The sequence below is a fragment of the Lissotriton vulgaris genome, chromosome 4_1 (assembly GCF_964263255.1).
Source record: "Lissotriton vulgaris chromosome 4_1, aLisVul1.2, whole genome shotgun sequence".
NCBI lineage: Eukaryota > Metazoa > Chordata > Amphibia > Caudata > Salamandridae > Lissotriton > Lissotriton vulgaris.
The window spans coordinates 2,075,307,818-2,075,329,831 of record NC_141691.1 but is presented as its reverse complement, the minus strand read 5'-3'; the positions used below and the strand labels follow the sequence as shown (position 1 = coordinate 2,075,329,831).

The following is a 22,014-nucleotide window of genomic DNA, read 5'->3' as shown; positions in this document are numbered from 1 at the left end:
GAACAGGGTAAGGTGCAGCCGACTGAAGCCTGCACGGAGCATCAGGGTCCTGAACAGGGTAAGGTGCAGCCTACTGAAGCCTGCATGGAGCATCGGGACCTGAACAGGGTAAGGTGCAGCCGACTTAGGCCTGCATGGAGCATCGGGACCTGAACAGGGTAAGGTGCAGCCGACTAAAGCCTGCACGGAGCATCAGGGTCCTGAACAGGGTAAGGTGCAGCCGACTTAGGCCTGCATGGAGCATCGGGACCTGAACAGGGTAAGGTGCAGCCGACTGAAGCCTGCACGGAGCATCAGGGTCCTGAACAGGGTACGGTGCAGCCGACTGAAGCCTGCATGGAGCATCAGGGTCCTGAACAGGGTAAGGTGCAGCTGACTGAAGCTTGCATGGAGCATCGGGACCTGAACAGGGTACGGTGCAGCCGACTGAAGCCTGCATGGAGCATCATGGTCCTGAACAGGGTAAGGTGCAGCTGACTGAAGCCTGCATGGAGGTTGCCTTGATGGCGTGAGTCACCCAAGAGGCACAGGCACTATTCATCCCGGCTGACTTGAAAGGATCCATCCACTAAGGAGTTTTGTGTGAACACAGGGTGTTTTGCCTTTTTATTTTAACTGCCCTCTTTTTACTTTAAGTAAAGAATTCCTGATATAGAAATACACCTGAATGAACACTGAGTTTATTGAGTGGGATCACTTGCGCCGAACAGATGCAGAGTTCCAAATCCTTTCCCGTGCTCTGAAGACTTCCTTGGTCCTTGGAATGTCCATCGTACAAAGGCAGTAACACTAGTATTGGGGCACAGTGACACCCAGTCATCAAAGGCAGACATGCCAAAGCTCAGGAACACTGACTGCCCCAGGACAATCTACTGGGGACGCCTGGACCGAACCGCAATGCTGGCCATTTAGTATTGTGCAGCAATGGGAAAGGGTCAGATGTATTTTCGGGCAGTGAGGGGTTGTGTTTATGTGTCAGGGGGTGTAACCTTCAAAATTTCTTTAGGATCGTGAGTAAGCTGTTTTGTTCTGTGCAGTGGTTTGTTCTATTTGGGGTAGATGGGCATTTGATATCTTGCTTTGAATCTGATGTTTACTAATTTAACAACAAGTCACACATATCTCTCAATACTTCATAAGGATTCATACAATCAACACCAACTAATTATTAGATGGTCCCATGGACAGAATGTGTTCAAATTTCATTTGCATCAAAGTTGTGGAGAAAAGAAGAGGAGGGAATAGTTTATGAGTGAGCCTTGAGACTTTAAACATGACCTGCAACAGTACTCATATCTAGGAAGCTTCAGGGTGGAAACATACAATTTAGAGCTTACCAGCTTCTGGCTTCTTACCGTGTCTGGGCTGAGCTCGTGTGCATGGGGCTCCTCTGCTCTGTCGATACTGCGTTGGTGGCGCGCTGGTGTAGCAGCCGTGTTGTGCTCATGGCCTTCATGGTCATGGTCATGTTCATGGCCATCATCATGGGCGTGGTCATGGGCGTGATCATGTTCATCCTCATGGGTATGGCCACTCGAGTGGTCGTGGCCATCAGCGTGCACATGGTTGTGATCTTCAGTGTGAGCATGACCATCCTCTTGGGTGTGGGTCGCCGGGTCATATAAGTTCAAGGTCTTCATGATCATTCCCAGCTCTGTAATACAAGAACCCAAGAACACTGGTGATTCCTTCTGGCTCTGGCATACTTGTATGTAGTATCTGCCATTACCTAAATTAGTGGCTTGGCTCCCATCTTCCCTGGAACATTAGGCTCCAGGGCATCCTTTACCCTCTTCTGCCATGGTAGATGATATGTTCCTTCATCTGATGCCAGTACAGGTTAAGTGCTCCCATTTCTACTGCCAGGACAGGTTCCAATGCTCCCTTCTCTGGTGTCAGCGCAGACGTGAATGCAGCCCTGTTTTGGGCCAGGTCAAATGTGCGCCTCCACCTTCTTTGGTGCTATGAAAGGTGTGTGTGCACCGTTCTCTAGTGCTAGAATGGGTGTACATGCTCCCTTCTGTACTGCCAGAGCAGGTGTTATAGCTTCCATCTCTACTGCCAGGGCATGTGGAAGTGCCCCCTTCTGTACTGCCAGGGAAAGTGTATGTGCTCCCTTGTCTGGTGCCAGGGCAGGTGTAAGTGCTACCCTGTCTTGTGTCAGTGTAGATATATGTCTTTCCTTCTCTAGTGTCAGGTCATTTGCAAGTGCTTCTTTCTCTATTCTCAGGTCAGGTGTAAGTGCTCCCTTCTATTATGCCAGAGAAGTACTTCCATCTCATGTCATTGCAGATATATGTCCTTCTTTATCTAGTGCCAGGATAGGTGTAAGTGCTCCCTGCTCCACTGCCAGGAAAGATTTAATTGCTCCCTTCTCTTCTGCCAGTGAAGGTGTAAGTGCTCCCTTCTCTTCTGCCAGTGAAGGTGTAAGTGCTCCCTTCTCTACTGCCAGGGAAAGTGTAAGTGCTCCCTTCTATACTGCCAGGGAAGGTGTAAGTGCTCCCTTCTATACTGCCTGGGAAGATGTAGGTGCTCCCTTCTCTACTGCCAGTGAAGGTGTAAGTGCTCCCATCTCTACTGCCAGGGCAGGTGTAAGTGCTAGATGCTCACTAAATAAGCTACCGAGAATCTTTTTAATGTATCCCTCCCAACACTACTCAGTACAAGTATTGGACATACGCGAAAATGTAACAGATTGTCATCGCACACCCCCAGGTGTCATGCTTCATCACAGGACAAACCACACTCTCCAAAAACCTTGTTTAATGGAGAGCATGCCTTCACCTGGGGTCATGGAGGTACTTCTAACTAAGAATGGGCCCATGATTTAAATATAATTTATTTGCTCGACCTGACACTTGGTGTTCAAATCAATTGTGGAGATAAGGGGATTTAGTATCCTATCACCACTGGTATCGTCAACATGTTTCAGCCTTGTAGCTCAATTAAGTCCATGGCTTTCTTCAGGACAGGGATACGGGATCCTAGTATGGCAACCATGCATTCAGCATTGCCTCTGAGAAAGAGTGAGCTGTGTCTACCTCTTAACTAGTCTGGCTCTCAAATACCCCAATGTTGGGTCTTCTATGCCCCATGGAAGAAGGGCACAGGGGCCCCTATATTCACACTTTTGTCACGATGTGTCCCTTACGGTGAACCAAGATGAGTCTGCTCCTTCCCCCCTAAGTTGTAAGTGCTCCCTTCTATACTGCCAGGGAAAGTGTAGGTGCTCCCTTCTATACTGCCAGGTGTGGTGTAAGTGCTCCCTTCTCTTCTGCCAGGGAATGTGTAAATTCTCCCTTCTCTACTGTAACTGAACGTGTAAGTGCTCCCTTCTATACTGCCAGGTAACGTGTAAATGCTCCCTTCTCTACTGCCATGCAACCTGTATGTGCTTTCTTCTGTACTGCCAGGGAATGTGTAAGTGCTTCATTCTCTACTGCCAGGGTAGGTGTAAGTGCTCCCTTCTATACTGTCAGGGAAGGTGCAAGTGCTTCCTTCTCTACTGCCAGGAAAGGTGTAAGTGCTCCTTCTATACTGCCAGGGAAGATGTAAGTGCTTGCTTCTCTACTGCCAGGGAATGTGTAAGTGCTCCCGTCTATACTGCCAGGGAATGTGTAAGTGCTTCCTTCTCTACTGCCAGTACATCTGTAAGTGCTCCCTTCTATACTGTCAGGGAAGGTGCAAGTGCTTCCTTCTCTACTGCCAGGAAAGGTGTAAGTGCTTCCTTCTCTACTGTAAGTGAATGTGTAAGTGCTCCCTTCTATACTGCCAGGTAACGTATAAATGCTCCCTTCTCTACTGCCCTTCTATACTGCCATGCAACGTGTATGTGCTTTCTTCTGTACTGCCAGGGATTATGTAAGTGCTTCCTTCTCTAATGCCAGGGAAGGTGTAAGTGTTCCCTTCTATACTGTCAGGGAAGGTGCAAGTGCTTCCTTCTCTACTGCCAGGACAGGTGTAAGTGCTTGCTTCTCTATTGCCAGGGAATGTGTAAGTGCTCCAGTCTCTACTACCAGGGAATGTATTTATTTCTTTAACTTGTATGGCGCAACAGCTACCCTGAGGGTTTCTCGGCCCCTATAGTTACTGCCAGGGAAGGTGCAAGTGCTTCCTTCTCTACTGCCAGTAAAGGTTTAAGTGCTCCCTTTAATACTGCCTGGGAAGGTGTAAGTGCTTCCTTCTCTACTGCCAGCGAAGGTATATGTGCTCTCTTCTATACTGCCAGGGAAGGTGTAAGTGCTCCCTAATATACTGCAAGGGAAGGTGAAAGAGCTGCCTTTTATAATGCCAGGAAAGGTGTAAGTGCTCTGTTGTCTGGTACTAAGGCAAGTGTATGTCCTTCCTTCTCTGGGGCTAGGATGGGTGTAGGTGCCCCCAGCTCTGGTATAAAGACAGGTTTAAGTGCTCCCTTGTCTTGTGCCAGGGCAGGATTAAGCGTACCCTTCTCTATTACTAGGGCAGGTGTTAGCGACCACGTGGCTGGTGGCAGGGCCAGTGTAAGCCCTTCTTGCTCTGGTGCTGGGACAGGTGTATGTGCTATCTTCTCTGGTGCTGCCACAGATGTGAGTAATCCCTTCTCTATTTCAGGATAGGTGTAAGAGCTGCCTTCTCTGGTGCCAGGGTAGGTTTAAGTGCTCCCTTTTCTGATGCTAAGACTGGTGTAAATGCTCCCTTGTCTCATGCCAGAGCAGGTTTAAGTGATGTATTCGTTACTGGCAGGGCAGGTGTAAGTGCATCCTTCTCTGGGGCTAGGATAGGTTTAAGTGTTCAATTGCAGTATAGGTAAACATTGTCCTATCTCTGATGCCAAGGCAGGTGTAACTCCTCCCTGCTCTATTGTCAGGACAGTTGTAAGTCCTCCCTTCTCTGGTGCCCGGGCAGCTGCAAGTGCTTTCTTCTCCGGTGTAAGGGTAGTTGTAAATGTTATCTTTTCTGGTGCCAGGGCAGTTATTAGTGAACCCTTGTCGGGTGCGTCTTTCTCTAGTGGGTTCCACATCTGTTGCTAGGTCTTAGCTCTTCCTTTTATTGAGCCAGGGCAGGTGTAAGTGCCTCCTTGTCTTGGCCAGGGTAGGTGTAAGTGCTTCCATGTCTGGTTCCAGGGTGGTTTTAGGTGCTTCCTGGTCAACTGCCAGTGCAGGTATTAGTGCTTCTTTGTCTTTTGCCAGGGCATTTATAGGTGTCCCCTTACTGTTTTAGTGCAGGTTTAAGTACTCCCTTATCTGGTGCTAGGAAAGATGATAGTGCCTTTTGAGTGGCGAAAGGGCAGGTGTACGTACTCCCATCTCTAGTGCCAGGGAAAGTTTCAGTGTGCCCTTGTCAACTGCCAGGTTTAAGCGCCCCTTAGCTTTTGCCAGGGCATGCTTAAGTGTTCCTATCCCCACTCCAGGGGCATGTGCAAGTGCCCCCTTGTCACCTCTGGTTCCACTATCCGTATGTGAAGGTGAGAGCTTGTACAATGTCATATCGGAGTATCAGGATTGTCTTCTAAATCCACATGGAAGACCTATTTACCTGCAGAGAACCTCTTCTTTGAAGCTCAGATTAAATATGGAGAGGAGATCACTTTACATTTCCTCTTTGGACAAAACATTTACTCCAGTCTTTTCTTACACTGCATCGTCTAGTCTTCTCAAGGTGGAAATGGCCTTTCACAATGTTTGTGAGAACCTACATCCTTAAAGATGGTAGAGAGTAGCGTGCTAATTGCCGTAAAGCACTTCAACACCCTGTAAGGGTTACTAAGCACCATGTAAATCAAATTACAATACAATGCATTGCAATAAGATCTGCCTCATTGGCAGATGTTTCACTATCATAAGTGGACTTTATCCTAACATATTAGATTTATTGTAACTCTGTCAACCACAATGTGCATTTTAGAATCATAAATGCCTCTTTTAAACACCTAAGCTACCAAAACCTTTGGAAATCAGGTCAACTGAGAACACACAGACTTAAGTAGGTCGACATACAGAATACGTTTAGTGTACATTAAATATATGGCCGTCGATGTAGAAATGGCTTCATGAAACAAGTATTCGTCGTCTGTGGTGTTTGAAGCAATTTGTTTACAAAACTGGGCAACAGAAAGATTTGTCATTTCAGTCTAAAATCATTGCAGATCCATATATATGTAAATGAATTGGAGAGATATGGAAAACGTATAAGAGAATAAACAATTAATAGCGAAAATTATCATAATTTTGATTGATGGTTTGAAGAAAATACGGTCTCTGACAAATTCCACCATTATCCAAGAAAATATTGCAGGAGAGAAGATTTATAATTCAAGCATAAGACATTCACACCCGTGGCGAGAGCAGGAATCTGTACTCACAGGACTGCAATGAGTGGTAAATCAGGAAACAGTTATTAGGCTATCTCACATACAGATAAAGTAGGGATACATTCTTAGAAGATCTGATCCAAGCATACATCATGAATCAAGTCTTAGAACTTCTCACCCAGGGATAGAGCAGGGATGAACCCTTACAACATCTCAACCAGTAATGAAGCAGGGAAAAAGGATTGGAGGATGCCATCCATGGGTAGAGCACGGATCACCCTAACAACATCTCAACCAGTAATGAAGCAGGGAAAAAGGATTGGAGGATCCCACCCATGGATAGAGCACGGATCAACCTTTACAACATCTCGATCAGTAATGAAGCAGGGAAAAAGGATTGGAGGATGCCACCCATGGGTAGAGCACGGATCACCCTAACAACATTTCAACCAGTAATGAAGCAGGGGAAAAGGATTGGAGGATCCCACCCATGGATAGAGCACGGATACACCCTTACAACATCTCGATCAGTAATAAAGTAGGGATAGAGGATTGGAGAATCTCACCCGCGGATAGAGCAGGGATCCAACCTTAGTGGATCTCATCCATGTCTAGAGCAGGAACTAATGCTTAAAAGATCACAACCATTAATTATGCAGGGACTGAAGACTGGAGGATCTCATCCACGGATAGAGCAGAGATCACTTTTCAGAGGATCTAGTCCATGTCTAGAGCAGGAATCAATGCTTTAAAGATTTCAAGCAATACTGAAGCAGGGGCAGAGAATTGGAGGATCTCACCTGCAGATAGAGCAGGGATCAAGACTTAGAGGATCTCATCATTGGAGAGAGCAGGAATCAATCCTTAAAGGATCTCAAGCAAATAACCAAGCAGGGATAGAGAATTAGAGGATCTCACCCATGGATAGAGCAGGGATCCACACTTAAACATCTCAACCAGTAATGAAGCAGGGATAGAGGATTGGAGGATCCCACCTATGGATAGAGCACGGATCACCCTTACAACATGTCAACCAGTATGGAAGCAGAGAAAGAGGATTGGAGGATCCCACCCATGGATAGAGCAAGGATCAACCCTTACAATATCTTAACCAGTAATGAAGCAGGGATAGAGGATTGGAGCATCCCACCTATGGATAGAGCAGGGATCCACCCTTACAACATCTCAACCAGTAATGAAGCAGGGATAGAGGATTAGAGGATTCCACCCATGAATAGAGCAGGAATCAACCCTTACAAAATCTCAACCAGTAATGAAGCAGGGATAGAGGATTGGAGGATCCCGTCCATGGATAGAGCAATGATCATCTCTTACAACAGCTCAACCAGTAATGAAGCCGGGATAAAGGTTTGGAGGATCTCATCCATGGGTAGGATACAGATTCACCCGTAAACATCTCAACCAGTAATGAAGCAGGGATAGAGAATTTGAGGATCCCACCCATGGGTAGAACCCGGATCCACCCTTAAACATCTAAACCAGTAATGAAGCAGGGATAGAGGATTGGAGGATCCCACCCATGGGTAGAACCCGGATCCATCCTTAAACATCTCAACCAGTAATGAAGCAGGGAGAAAGGATTGGAGGGCCCCACCCATGGATAGAGCAAGGATCAACTCTTAAAACATCTCAACCAGTAATGAAGCAGGGATTAAGGATTGGAAGATCCCACCCATGGATAGAGCAACGATTAACCCCTACAACATCTCAACCAGTAATGAAGCAAGGATAGAGGATTAGAGGACCTCACCCATGGATAGAGCAAAGATCAACCCTCACAACATCTCAGCCAGTAATGAAGCAGGGATGGAGCATTGGAGGATTCCACCCATGGATAGAGCAAGGATCAACGCTTACAACATCTCAACCTGTAATAAAGCAGGTATAGAAGACTGGAGGATCCCACCCATGGATAGAGCACGGATCCACCCTTACAACATCTCAACCAGTAATGAAGCCGGGAAAAAGGATTGTAGGATCCCACCCATGGATAGAGGATGGCTCACCCCTTACAACATCTCAACCAGTAATGAAGCTGGGATGGAGGATTGGAGGATCCCACCCATGGATAGAGCAAGGATCACCCTAACAACATCTCAACCAGTAATGAAGCAGGGATAGAGGATTGGAAGATCCCACCCATGGATAGAGCAAGGATCAACCCTTACAACATCTCAACCAGTAATGAAGCAGGGATAGGGGATTGGAGGATTCCACCCATGGATAGAGCAAGGATCAACCCTTACAACATCTTAACCAGTAATGAAGCAGGGATAGAGGTTTGGAGGACCTCCCCCATGGATAGAGCAAGGATCAACCCTCACAACATCTTAAAGAGTAATGAAGCAGGGAAAAGGGATTGGAGCATGGATAGAGCATGAATCAACCCTTACAACATCTCAACCATTAATGAAGCAGGGATGGAGGATTCCACCCAAGGATATAGCAAAGGACATCTCAACCAGTAATGAAGCAGGGATAGAGGATTGAATGATCTCATCCATGTATAGAGCATGGATCCACCCTTACAACATCTCAACCAGTAATGAAGCAGGGATAGAGGATTGAAGGATCTCATCCATGGATAGAGCAGGAATTAATACTTACAGGATTGCAACCAGAAGTAAAGCAGGAATAGAGGATTCTAGGGCAGCTCACCCAGGATTTTAAAAGTGATCCTTATTTAGGAATTGTCACTCAAGTACAGAGAAATGATTAAAGCCTTCGAGAATCTCCTCGAGGGATAGAGGAAGAAGTAAGTCATAGAGCGTCTTATCCAGGTTTGACCCAGAATTGACGGTTCTTTCCAAAAGCCACCTGGTGCCTTTACTGAATCAACACTAGGCTGAAATTCCACATATTAAGAGAAAGGCATTGGTTCTGAACAAAACATATTTTAAAATAGTTTGACATTCAGGAATGTTTGCAGTGAGAGTAAAGTTGTGCGGGTCTGATGGCCCCATGCTGTGAATGATCCTGGAAGGGGTATTAACCCATATTTTAGCAACTGGAAATAACCAAGGAAAGCCTCATGAACACCACAACCAGTCACAGGTTGACCACCATAATATAGCGCGGAAGAAGACCCCCAACCTACTGCAGTGGTACCCGTAGCAAGGACCCTCTGCCAAACACAAGTAGGGGCACATAATAGGTCTGAAGTACTGTTAACAAAAGGGTGGGAGGACGTATAGACACACTTAAATGATTTAAGTTATTTTCAGGAGTATGGAATTTAGCACATTATGGGCAGATTGAGAAGTGGTGTCTGATAGAAAACACAGAGGGGCCAATTCACAGAACTATCAGAGACAAAATCCTAAACTTACTACTTTTGGTATTCACAGAAGGCATTAAGTAGTAGTAAAGTTAGGATTTTGTCTTAAATTAGGATTTTGTCTTAAGTTAAGATTTTCTTTTAAATTAAACTTAAGTTAAATTTAAGTTTGTCTTAAATTTTGGTCTTAAAATAAAATCCTAATTTAAGACAAAATCCAAACTTTACAACTACTAAATGCCTTCTGTGGATACCAAAAGTAGTAAGTTTAAGGTTTTGTCTCAGATTTGCTCTGTCAATCGGCCCCAGAGTGGGTAAAAAAGTGGTGACTTCAAAACATAGCACAGCAGAGCTATGAGCTGTTTCTAATCTGTCCCCCAACATCTTGTAAGATAGTGTGCCTGCATTTTGTACATACAGCTGTGAATGCTGCCTCATCTTCTAGGCGCTGTTGTTATGTCCAACCCCTTCATTTCCCATGAAACACTGGAAGGAAAGGCTGGTTAACTTTCACATAATCTGAGGTTTGCTGGGTCCTGCTTGCCCCAAACTGTACAATTATGTTAGGATGGGAGCGGATTTTGGGTGGAGGACAGATGTGGCAGAAGGGGGCGTCATGATACTCACCCTCAGTGGTCAAGTTCCTGGAAGCATTGCCGAATTTATTAAAGATATACTCCACGAAGAAGTCCGGTGACGGCAGAGGGGTCAAGCAACTCCCCTCCAGGACATGTTTAATGATCAGACCCGATACCAGGCTGATGGCTTCATGGCCGGTGCTCTCTCCTTCGACGCCAGCCTCCTCCAACAGCTGGTGAGAGGTGATGCAATTCTGGGGGTGACAGTGACATTGTTAGATCAGACGTCATTCTATACTCCCTACATAGAAAAAGAATACACCATGGCCTACAATACACATACTGACACCCCATGACCTACCATGTACCTGCCAACACCGAATATGGTAGTCGGTGGTTGCACTTGGCACTGCTTCAGTAACTAGTCGCCGGAGTCAGGTGTTCTGGTTTAACTGCCTAAGCCAGTGCCAGTACTTTGAAAGTGACATTGGCATGTCTGGGTTACCATTCAGCAGTGGTTGGCGGTATTTTTATTGGTATTTTGTTGGCCATGTTATGATTGGCAGTAGCCCCACAAAGTATGTTGGGAGAGCCATGATGAGGTTGGCTTTTTTTGTTTTTGCTAACTCTTACGTTGGGAAGGTGTGGTGAAAAAATAGAAAGTAGCTCATAGAGTGTCGGGAAGAGAGCGAGAGACAGAGTCAAAGCGAAAGAGATTGAAAGAGAGAACACAGTGAGTCGCGGACAGTGAGAGAGAGATGTGTAGGCTGAAATAGACAGATACAGAGCGGACAAAGGGAGCTAGAATCCCCTATTGGATGCTGACCTCTCCTGGCCCATCATCCCATGCACCTCAGTTCTGCCCTTTCTTTATTACATGCATCTCACTCCATCTCATTGGATTCGGGTTTATGATGGGCTTCAATACTTTCCAGAAGCTCTGCCTGGTGATCTGTGATAGTTCTTAGCTGTGCCCTTCCAGCATGCTTCATTTACCCTTGCTAGATGCTGAACCCACCTTCCCTGTTACCCCACACACCTCAGATCTATACCTCTGTTTCATTGGGTTTACAATGTTCTTAGATTGCTCCTAGAAGGCACATCACTTGGTCATTCTTGGTTCCTAGTTGTGTCCTTCCACCCTGTTTGATTGACCCCCGCTCCCATTGAATGCTGACCCACCTGCCCCACCGCATGCACACTTCAGGATCTGTCCTTGCTCTGGTACTTGCCCCTTACCTCTGTCTCGTTGGGTTTATTATGCTCTTCGGTTCCTCCTAGAAGACACATCACTTGGTCTTGGATGTGTCCTGCCCTGTTTCATTGGCCACTGCTGGACCCCCTACCCTGTTGCTTACCCCTCACGCATCAGGGTCTGTCCACCCTCTGGTGCTTGCCCCTTACCTCTGTCTCGTTGGGTTTATAATGTCCTGCTATTCCTTCTAGAAGTTCCATCACGATGTCTTCGATGGGTTCCTCGCCATGCTCTTCCTCCATCTTGGCGGTGGCATTGACCCAGGTACCGTTCTTCACAGCCAGGCAGGTGCCGGTTGGGTCAGTCAGGTAAAGTAACACACCAGGGACCACCCGGAAGAAATCGGACACAGTCAGGTTGGCGTTGCCGGTATCTTCTTTACCCACAAACTGGAAGACGTGTCGGACTGTGATGCACTGAAGGACACAAGGAGAGAGGCTGGTCAAATAGCATTGTGTATGATGGAAGTGACGTCATCGGTGTGGACCTCATAACAGATGTTCATCATCATAATGACATTTTGACCCTCCGACGACAATGAGACTTTTCCACTAGGTGTCAGTGCACAACATTGTGTGTTCTGACTGCCATTTGCTAAGCTTGTGCAAAGGCTTGTCCCCTTTGCAATTCAAGTCCTGTACGGCTTTGGTCTTCAAACACTTATTATTATTATTATTACATTTCTTATATAGCGCCAGAATCGACCCCCGAAGGGGTATCTCCCCGCTTGCCTTGGGAACCCGTCCTGGTTTTTCCCTGTTAGATAGCCCCTACAGGGCATCCCCAAGGTGAAAGCCAGGCATCCCGCCGCGGGGGGGGGGGGAGAGGGGGGGGGGGGCGTTGTGGAGATTAAGCAAGCTTAAAGCCCAGAGTTGCAGAGTGTGAACCCATGATTAGGTCAGGCACCGAAGCGAGAATTATCGAGTCCGTGGACATTTGAGCTCAACACCCTGCCGCGTCGGGAATCGAACCCTGGTCCCGGGTCTGACCTCTGCTTCAGGGTCTGCCTGCTCTAACCAGTGAGCCACACTTCTCCACTTGTATGGCTAGTCCACCCCTTGAGCCTATGAAATTAATATGCGCCCCTCTTTTCCATCCCACAAGGGGCGTACACTTCTAAAATGTTTAAACTGTTTGTCAGTTCCTTCACTGGCCTCCAGTCCCCCTCTTTTGGGGGTCTTATACCATACACACATCAGCCTGCCCCTAGGTGCCAGAGACCTCCAGCTGCCCAACCAGAGCGGGTCATGCCTAAACCCTTGGTCTTGTCCACCCTCAGCTGTCCCTCAGAGACGCTCAGCGGCCCACCCATCCAGTCACCAAAGCCATCTTCCTGGCTCTCAGAGGAGGACTCTCGCGTCTAGTTCTCAGCTGGCTGGCTCTCAGAACCCGTCACCTTTGCCTGCCCTTAGACCAGGGTTCTTCAATCTGTGGGGCGCGCCCCCCTGGGGGGGCGCAGCACCATCCCAGGGGGGCGAGCGCTCCACTCCGATCTTCCCTTTGTGCCCCTTTGTCTGGGTGATTCTCCCAGGAGGGGGCCAATTCCCGGAGTCGACAGCTTCGGCTGCAGTGCAGGCAAGTAGTCTCCTCTGCTAAAAATAAAAGCAAACAAACAGACACGCTTTCAGCTTTAGCAGAGGAGACCCCTTGCCTCCCACTGCAGCTGAAGCTGTCGACTCCGTGAATTGGCCGTGCAGGATAGAAGGCCACAGCGTGCTTGCAGCAGGAGTTGTGACCACAAGGCGGCCCTTTACCGAATTGCTGCAATGAGCCTTGCAAAGTAAGTGTGTGCCCCAGTGCCCCCTGAAGTGTGTATAGTCTCTCCTTGCTATTTGGTTGGCAATGGTATTGGTTTTAAATTAGCAGTTGTAGTGCGCTCATGATCGCCTGCCTGCCAGGGCCCTCTAGCAGAAGTTCACACAGTACGTGACAGGAGCCTGCCAGCGGCGTCTCGCAAAGCAGCATTGGATAGCTCTCTGCGACAGCCCTGCTGTGGTGTGAATCGTGCGTCCGAGGTAAGGGGGAGGCGGCGGAACAGTGTTTGATTATTTTTGGGTGTCTGAGTCGAGGAGTAATGTTAAATTAACACTGCTTTCTATGAGTGACCTATGTGCCTCAGCTGCCTAGTGCTCAGCTACTTTTCCACGAGTCCGCTGTGTTGACTCTCTTAATTTTAAATGTAGGCACCTTATCTGTGCTGCTGTTTGCAGGGCTGGGCAGGTAGCGCAAACTGCTTTTGGGATATTCATAATTTTTATCAGGGTTGAGGAGATTTGTTTTAATAGACTACAGTGCCATGGCTGCCAGCTCACATTGACTGCCGGTGAGCCTTGTTCAGTGTCTGTCTGTGGTGGTGTCCACGAGTCAGCTGACTGTTTCACTTAATTTTTGGGGCAGCTGACAGGTGTGTTGTTGAGGAGCATCAGCTATAGCTACAGCCGAAGGTAGTAGGGACAGGTGAACATAGGATTGTGCCTATTACAGATTTAAAACTGGAGTTAATTGCCATGTTTTATGTTGCTTATGTGCTATAGTCCTTGTGTGCTGTGTTTCTATGTGTGACCTTTCAATTCTTGAGTTATGGCACTTTCACAGTTAATAGAATAAAGCAGTTATGTACATGCAACATAGTTTATTTAAGTAATGCTTCGCCTAAATGCAATGTGATGCTCTAGAGTGGATGTTGAAACACCAGTGTTGTTTATGCAACATTTACAATGAATAATGCATATAAACAGTGTCATGCCATCCTCACAATCACTCTGTTAAGCCTGTGTCCGCCGTTTTAACCTTTTACCTGCTTGATACATACATGAGCATGTTTAGATGTAAAAGTTTTGGCGATCTAACACTTTAGGGCCAGAGACCAGGAAAGCTTGCTATGGGGTGGTATACGCTGCCTATAATCAGTTCTGTGCGGGCCCCTGTGCTCATATCTGCTACCTCTGACTGGCTGGGAGGGAAAAAGAACAATTGGAGTACAGGGAGATAGGGCTTACCAGTCTGACCTCTGGTACCATGGTCAAACAAAGCATAACCTGATGCTTAAAGCCTGTCATGTTAAATTTTGCTCGCGAGAAAGTGTCACTCACAGTCGTTGAATGTCACTCATAATTACACTGAAATTATGAAAATGTCACTCATAAGCAATCTGAAACCTTGGCAGCTATGAGGGGGGTGGGAGTGAGGGGGAGGGGCGGGAGTCCTTCCGTTATTTTGGGAAGGGAGGGAGAGGTTGCCATCCGGGTTTGGGCCATGAATCGGGACGGTGGGCTCTGGTCTGCGGTCATCAACTCATGAGGATCTTTGTGTGGGGCACCGAAGTGTCTGTGTTCAGGGATGTTGGTCTGCAGATTCGAATTTGAATCCTCAAATGTGTGAGGGATGTCGGGTGGAGTCGGCCACCAGACGTCAGTTATGTTGCCATGTGGGTGAATAGATGTATGGGTGGAGTGGTGTATGTATGGGTGGAGTGATGGGTGGAATGGTGGATGTGTGGGTGACAGGGTGGATGGATGAGTGAGGGGATGGATGAATGGGTGAAGGGGTGGATGGATGGTGGGAGAGAGGATGGATGCATGAGTAGAGGGATGGATGGGAGTGGATGGATGTGTGTATGGTTGGAAGGGTAGATGGATGGGTGGAGGGATGGATGGATCAGTGAAATGGTGGATGGATCAATGGGGGGTGGATGGTGGACGAGTCGGTGGGTGGATGGATGAGAGAGGTAATGGATGGATTGATGTATTGATGGGTGAAGGGGTGAATGAATGAATGGATGGATGAGTGAAGGGGTGGATGTGGGGATGGATGGGTGATTGAGGAGGGTGGATGGACGGGGGGTGGATGGAGGAGTGAAGGGGTGGGTGAGAGGTCAATAGATGGATTCATGAGTGGATGAGTGGATGGATGAGTGGGTGGATGAGTGGGTGGATGGGTGAAGGGTGGATGGAGGGATGGGTGGCTGGGTGAGGGGGGAATGGAGAGAGAGGGGGAGGATGGATGGATGAGTGAGAACATGGATGAATGATTGACAGAGTGGATGGGCAGGTGTGTCCATGGATGGGAGAGGAGCATGGAGATGGATGGGTCAGAGAGTGCATGCATGAGTGGGGGGAGGGTGGAGAGCGGGAGGGATGGATGGGTGGGTGGATGGATGAGTGGGGGGTTGAGTGGGTGGACGGATGAGTGACTGGGTGGATGGATGAGTAGGTGGGGGGATGGCTGGATGGGTGAGAGGGTGGGTGGTTGAATGGATGAGTGAGTGGATGGATGGGTGGAGGAGTGGATGTATAGGTGGAAGAGTGGATGGATGAATGGAGGAGTGGTTGGATGAGTGGGAGGATAGCTTGGGTGAAGGGGTGAATGGTTGGATGGATGAGTGGGTGGATGGATGGGTGGAAGAGTGGATGGATTGGTGAGGGGATGGATTGGGTGAAGGGATGGATGGATGAAGGATGGATGGGTGAGGGGATGTATGGAGGGATGGATGGTGGATGGGTTTGCAAGTGGTTGAAGGGGGTTGGATGTGGATGGGGCACAGATGGAGGGACAGCATGAATGGTGGGGGAGTTGGTGGATGACAAGGTGTACATGATGGATGGGGAGTGTTGTGATGACTTCCTTTGCCTTGGAGGATTGTGTTTTGAGCTGTGTGGTACACCTCTGTCGTTTCGCCACACCCACTCATAGGCCTGCAGATTGCTAGGCACTCTTGTTGTGTTGAGCATTGTTTGCCGGATATGGCCCGTGGTGTGCGCGTTGCTGTCGATCATGTGGTGTGCCAGATTCCCGAGGTTTCTGTCGGGTGGTGGGGGGGGCCAACATCTGGGGGAATTCAGCTGGGGGGGCTCAACCTGGAAAAGTTTGAATACCTCTGCCTTAGACTCTGTTTTCGGAAGCCTCTCTGCTGGCTCTAGAAGCCTGTCACCTATACCTGCCCTCAGACTCTGGCACCAGCAATGCACAGATCCGCACTGGGAGCTGTAAGAATCTCTCAGCCTCTTCTCTGTGGTTCTTGTAGTCCTTGGAATAACTTCCACTAGTCCCCAGACCCATATTCTGCAACAGCCGGCACATCCTCAGGCCAGTTGAGAACCCTTGTTCCTCTCAATTCACGGTGCATCCAGACTCTTCAATACATGTCACTCATTTGCAGCTCCTACACTTCGCTAAACTGCAGCTCCTGCACTTCACTGATCTGCAGCTCCCGCCTTCACTAATCTGCAGCCCTTATACTTCACCAATGCGCAGCTCCTGTACTTCACTAATCTGCAGTTCCTTCAGGTCACTAATCTTCAGCTCATGCACTTCAATCATCTTCTGCTGCTGCACTTCACTAATCTGCAGTTCCTTCAGTTCACTAAACTGCAGCTCGTGCACTTCAATCATCTTCTGCTCCTGCACTTCACTAATCTGCAGTTCCTTCAGGTCACTAAGCTGCAGCTCATGCACTTCAATCATCTTCTGCTCCTGCACTTCACTAATCTGCAGCTCATGCACTTCAATCATCTGCCGCTCCCGCGCTTCACTTATCTGCCGCCCTTAGACTTCACTAATGCGCAGCTCCTGTACTTCACTAATCTGCAGTTCCTTCAGGTCACTAATCTGCAGCTCATACACTTCAATCATCTGCCGCTCCCGCGCTTCACTTATCTGCAGCCCTTATACTTCACCAATGCGCAGCTCCTGTACTTCAATAATCTGCAGTTCCTTCAATTCATTAATCTGCAGCTCATGCACTTCAATCATCTTCTGCTCCTGCACTTCTCTAATCTGCAGCTCTTTCAGTTCACTAATCTGCAGCCCATGCACTTCAATTATCTGCCGCTCCCGCGCTTCACTTATCTGCAGCCCTTATACTTCACCAATGCACAGCTCCTGTACTTCACTAATCTGCAGCTCTTTCAATTCCCTAATCAGCAGCCCATGCACTTCAATCATCTGCCGATCCCGCGCTTCACTTATCTGCAGCCCTTATACTTCACCAATGTGCAGCTCCTGTACTTCCATAATCTGAAGTTCCTTCAGGTCACTAATCTGCAGCTCATGCACTTCAATCATCTGCAGCTTTATCAGTTCACTAATCTGCAGCCCATGCACTTCAATCATCTGCCTCTCCCGCGCTTACTTATCTGCAGCCCTTATACTTCACCAATGCGCAGCTCCTGTACTTCACTAATCTGCAGTTCCTTCAATTCACTAATCTGTGGCTCCTGCACTTCACTGATCTGCAATCCGTGCACTTCACTGATCTGCAGCTCAGGCACTTCACTAATATGCAGCTCCTGCACTTCTATAATCTCCAGCTCTTTCAGTTAATTAAACTGTGGCTCCTACACTTCAATCATCTGCCACTCCAGCACTTCTCTAATCTGCAGGTCTTTCAGTTCATTAATCTGCAGCTCCTGCACTTCACTAATCTGCAGTTCCTTCGGTTCATTAATCTGTGGCTCCTGCACTTCACTAATCTGCAGCTCCAGCACTTCACTAATCTTCAACTCTTTCAGTTAATTAATCTGCAGCTTGTGCACTTCAATCATCTGCCGCTCCTGAATTTCCTTTATCTACAGTAACATCTTTCCTTCAGGCAAAAAAACTGACAATAAGCCCTGTCAATTTCACTGATCTTGAGAACATACAATAACACACACTCCCGCATATACAGGGGCAGATTTACAAGCCCCTTGCGCCACTTTTGCGTCACTTTTCCCTTGTTAAAGGTGACGCAAAAGTGGCGCAAGGGGCTTGTAAATCTGCCCCACAGTTTCTATTTTTTTTTACATTCTACTAGTTGGCACATTTGGCTTGAACAGCAATGTGCACAGCTGTCGTTTAAACTACAGGTCGCAGGTTGAATCCTAGGATGATAGCTCAGTGGGTTTACATGACCTATGCAGAGGGTCTAGAGCAGACAGAATGTAGGTCAGCTGATTTCTACCTTGCTTTTATTCCACACATACTTTTTCCCTTCTCCTTTGTAGATTGCAGATCTCTCTACATTTAGTGAAGTGAGAGAACAGAGTACTTCTTTGACCAGTTTGAAAGAGGGCACAAAAAAGGTCAAAATGAGATGTAAACACAGGGGAAACCGAGTAGGGGCTTTTCTGACCCAGAAATACAAATACAATTACTTCAAGTCCCTTGGGACCTTTAAAGGTAAATATACCATTTGTGAAGTGTTTGGGTTTTACCCAGTTTCTTCTTTCTATGACTTTGTGATGGAACTACTGCTGGAGGTTTCCTTGACATTGTTTGCCATTTCTCTAGTCCTGGTGTTTTCAGATATTAAATATGTGCCCTCTTTCTGCAGTCACTGGACTCACCTCTGAACATGGGGGGAGTAAAGAGAGCTCAGAAACAGTCCTGCTAAACCAATGTTCTTGTGACTTGTCCCTCCTACAGTACGAGACTGTTCTAAGGTAACTATAACTGGCGACCCCACCACGAAAAATTATCTCATCAATAATTTAACTGCAAATGTAATTAATTATGCATAGAAGATGTCATGAGTGATGTATGATGTGAGGTCATTTGGATTGTGTGGCGAGGGTGAGTTATAGTTACCTGAGAGCATGAGTTATAGTTATTTGAGATAAGTATAACAGGTGAATTTCTGTGGCTTCTAGAGTTTAAAACATTACCTTTTCACCTTACTATAACGTTATTTTAACCTTTGTTTTTTCCAGTGAATTTCTAGTTTGTTTTTTTAAACGTAATACGTAAAGCCAATCCAACCCTGCTCTTCGAGAGGGGGTTGGTCACAGGGCCAGCCCCTCCTTCTCCCCACCCAACGCCATATATTTAAAGTAGACCTATCATCTTTCTCCCAAAATTAGCAAGTATTTTAATCAAGTGAGTATTTCAATAATACACACAATACAATGTTTATAATTATTGATTACTTTAAAAATAATACATTTTTATTTAACTACTTGTCTGTGATTCTTTCTTTTAACATAGTTTTCGTTATTGTAATTTTGGGGTAGAAAATGTGAAAATAAGGAGTACTCTGAAATACCCTATTCTTTCTTGAAAAAGACAAAAAACATCTTGCTTTCACTTTTTAACATTTTACACCCAAAACAAGACTACAAATAAAAACATCCACATACAGGCCTTGCAGTTTATGAGATATGCCGTTTCACATAAACTACACACAGCCTCTAGGTGTCACTGGAATCCCAGCTGTAGAGTGAAAACTGCAGCCTGGGAAATGCTTTTAAAAGAAACAGTGAGTTCTCCTGGGGTCATGGTGTTAATGACCCAGGAGACGTTTTTTTTTCAAGTGTTGCTGGTGGGCTGCAGAACTCCCTGTAGCCCCCCTGCACCAGAAAACAGTTGAAGATGTCTCTGCTCCTTCTAGGCATATCACCAAAACAAAAACTAGCTAAGTAGCCCTCCCGGGGCATTGTAGGGAGGTCCTTGAAGGAGCAGTGCCTAATAAAGGAGCGGCTGTGGACGCTCATTTATTATTAATTAAAAAGATTGTTTACATTTTGTTTGTGGGTGTGCCGGTCCCACCAGGGACACCCATAGTTTTATTTATTTTAGAAGGGGCAATGGGGGTGAGCCTCAGGACATCCGTTGCCCCACCAGCTCCCTGATCCTGCCATAGCTGGCCTTTTTTTGGTAAAGTGGCTTGCCCTGGTGCCCAGACAGGGCATGCCACAACTTGTGCACTTTTTTATTTGAAATGAGATGCCCCGGTGCCCACTACGGGCTGACTGTTCATTATTTTTGGGGGCTATGGCTCCGGTGGCATTTTCTTTTCTTTTTTAAGAAAATATGGTGTGCCCGGTAAACACCTGGGGCACGCCACATACTTTTTTTTTTAGAGGGATGCTGCGATGCCCACCCGGTGCACCCATAGCCTGTCCTGCGTTGGGGGCTGAGGGCCCTTGCAGCCCCACCGGCTCCCATGCTTGCACCCATCAAGGTTGCAGTGTGAACCGATATTGCTTAAACTCCTCTGAAGTAGTTTTCTCTGGCTCCAATTTGGGTGGTGTAATGGAAAGTATTTCCCTGCGCGAAAGTGCTGGCATGGAAATGCTTTGTTCGCTCACTGGGTGGGAGCAGCTTTGTGCTCACGCCCAGAGAGAGACCCTTGCATTTGCCTGCTCGCACTCAAGGGCAGGGAAATAGGGGGATGGGGTCTCATGGGAGCCCTCCTGCACTGGGGAGGGGGCCGCCATCCCCCTCCCATTCAGTTAACCTTCCTACCCTGGGATGGGGTCCCAGGAGCTTCTCCTGGCCTGTGGAGGTGCGGTTCGGGCACCCACCACTTCAATTTATTCAATGGCACCACGGTCCCCTGGGGCCTCTCCTAGCCCCGGGTAGTTGGGCCGCCTGGCCCTCCTCCCCATTAATGTAATTACCGGACCCTGGGTATGGTGTCCCTAGGGCCACGTGGAGGCTTGGAGAGGGGGGCCATGCAAACACATCTCCCCTCCAAGGAATGGTGCTCTTCTCCCCTTGCACTGGCCCACCCAAGGGGTCTATTTACAATTTTGTGGGAGCCAGCATGTTTAAAAAAAGAATTCTGTGGATTTGCGGATTCATAGCTAAATTTAAAAAAAAATTTTTGGTGCCCAGGCGACGTCCCTCTGGGACCCCACCACCAGTCCTAGGGTGTCAGGTATCTGTACCCTACCACCTTCTATCTTTTTAGGTCTCGCGCCTAGCGTTGCAGTGCGCTGCACTGAACTGCACGCGCAGCACAAGACATTTAGTAGGTAAAAATGGGGTTTCAGAAGCTGACCTATGACTGGCACACGTACAAGAGTGCGCTTTTCCTTTTGGGGCACGTTATTGGCCTTTGCGTGCTTGTTTTTTACAAAGTCAGCACGCAATACGCCAAAGGCGGGCGCATTGCTCCGCCCATGGCCTATTAGTGTCTATTACGCGCACCGGCTGTCATGTGGTTTCAACTATCGTGCCCAGACAAGGGCAGGATAATTGAAACCACATGGCTCGCAGTGGCGCGCACACCACTCGCGAGTTTCATTTTTTTGGATCCATTTCACAGGGAAGCATGGTGCAGTAGCATGAGCCATATTAAGACTGCAGAGCTGTGTACAAGTTTGAGGGTAGTGACAGTAAATGTAAGTTGGGTGACTTCTGAGAGGGAGTGTGGGCTATTTCGTATGTCATGCATGACTCGACGCCTCACCACAAATAGTAAGTGTTATGTAAATGCAATTAAAACTGTGAGTGCAGCTGGAATTGTGCGACACACCGGTTCCTATTGTTTGATCTTTTTGGAGATGCATTGATTTCAGTGTTTCTTTGCCTCCTATTCCATTGGTCTCGGACACTTCATTAGCCCGAATGTGCCTCATCTAGTTTCTTGCTGGCACGCTTTCTGTTCTCTGATTCTTAACACCTCATCCTCTGTCCTCACAGTGAGGTGCTGTGCTACAGGCGGGGTGGACTGGAGCAGAAGCCTTTTACCAATGTAAATCAGTGACCACATCAGATATGCAGCTGGCCATGGACCTTATACTCGGTGACTGTAACAGAGACTAGTGCTCCTGACAACAATGAGAATAGCGTTGATGATACCAATGGGATTAGTGCCGATGCCAACAATGAG

The 22,014-nt window shown here is 47.4% G+C and overlaps 1 protein-coding gene across 1 annotated transcript in view; it reads right to left on the bottom strand.

The window, feature by feature from the left end:
- The window catches only part of SLC39A4 (solute carrier family 39 member 4), an 84,899-nt gene that overhangs the window by 47,623 nt on the left and 15,262 nt on the right, over window positions 1–22,014 (bottom strand). The window contains exons 2-4 of the mRNA XM_086966518.1: window positions 11,570–11,836; window positions 10,215–10,419; window positions 1,356–1,654 (exon numbers count right to left, since the gene is read on the bottom strand). Coding sequence (XP_086822644.1) covers window positions 1,356–1,654; window positions 10,215–10,419; window positions 11,570–11,836 — 771 coding nt within the window. The remainder of the gene's footprint in view (window positions 1–1,355; window positions 1,655–10,214; window positions 10,420–11,569; window positions 11,837–22,014) is intronic.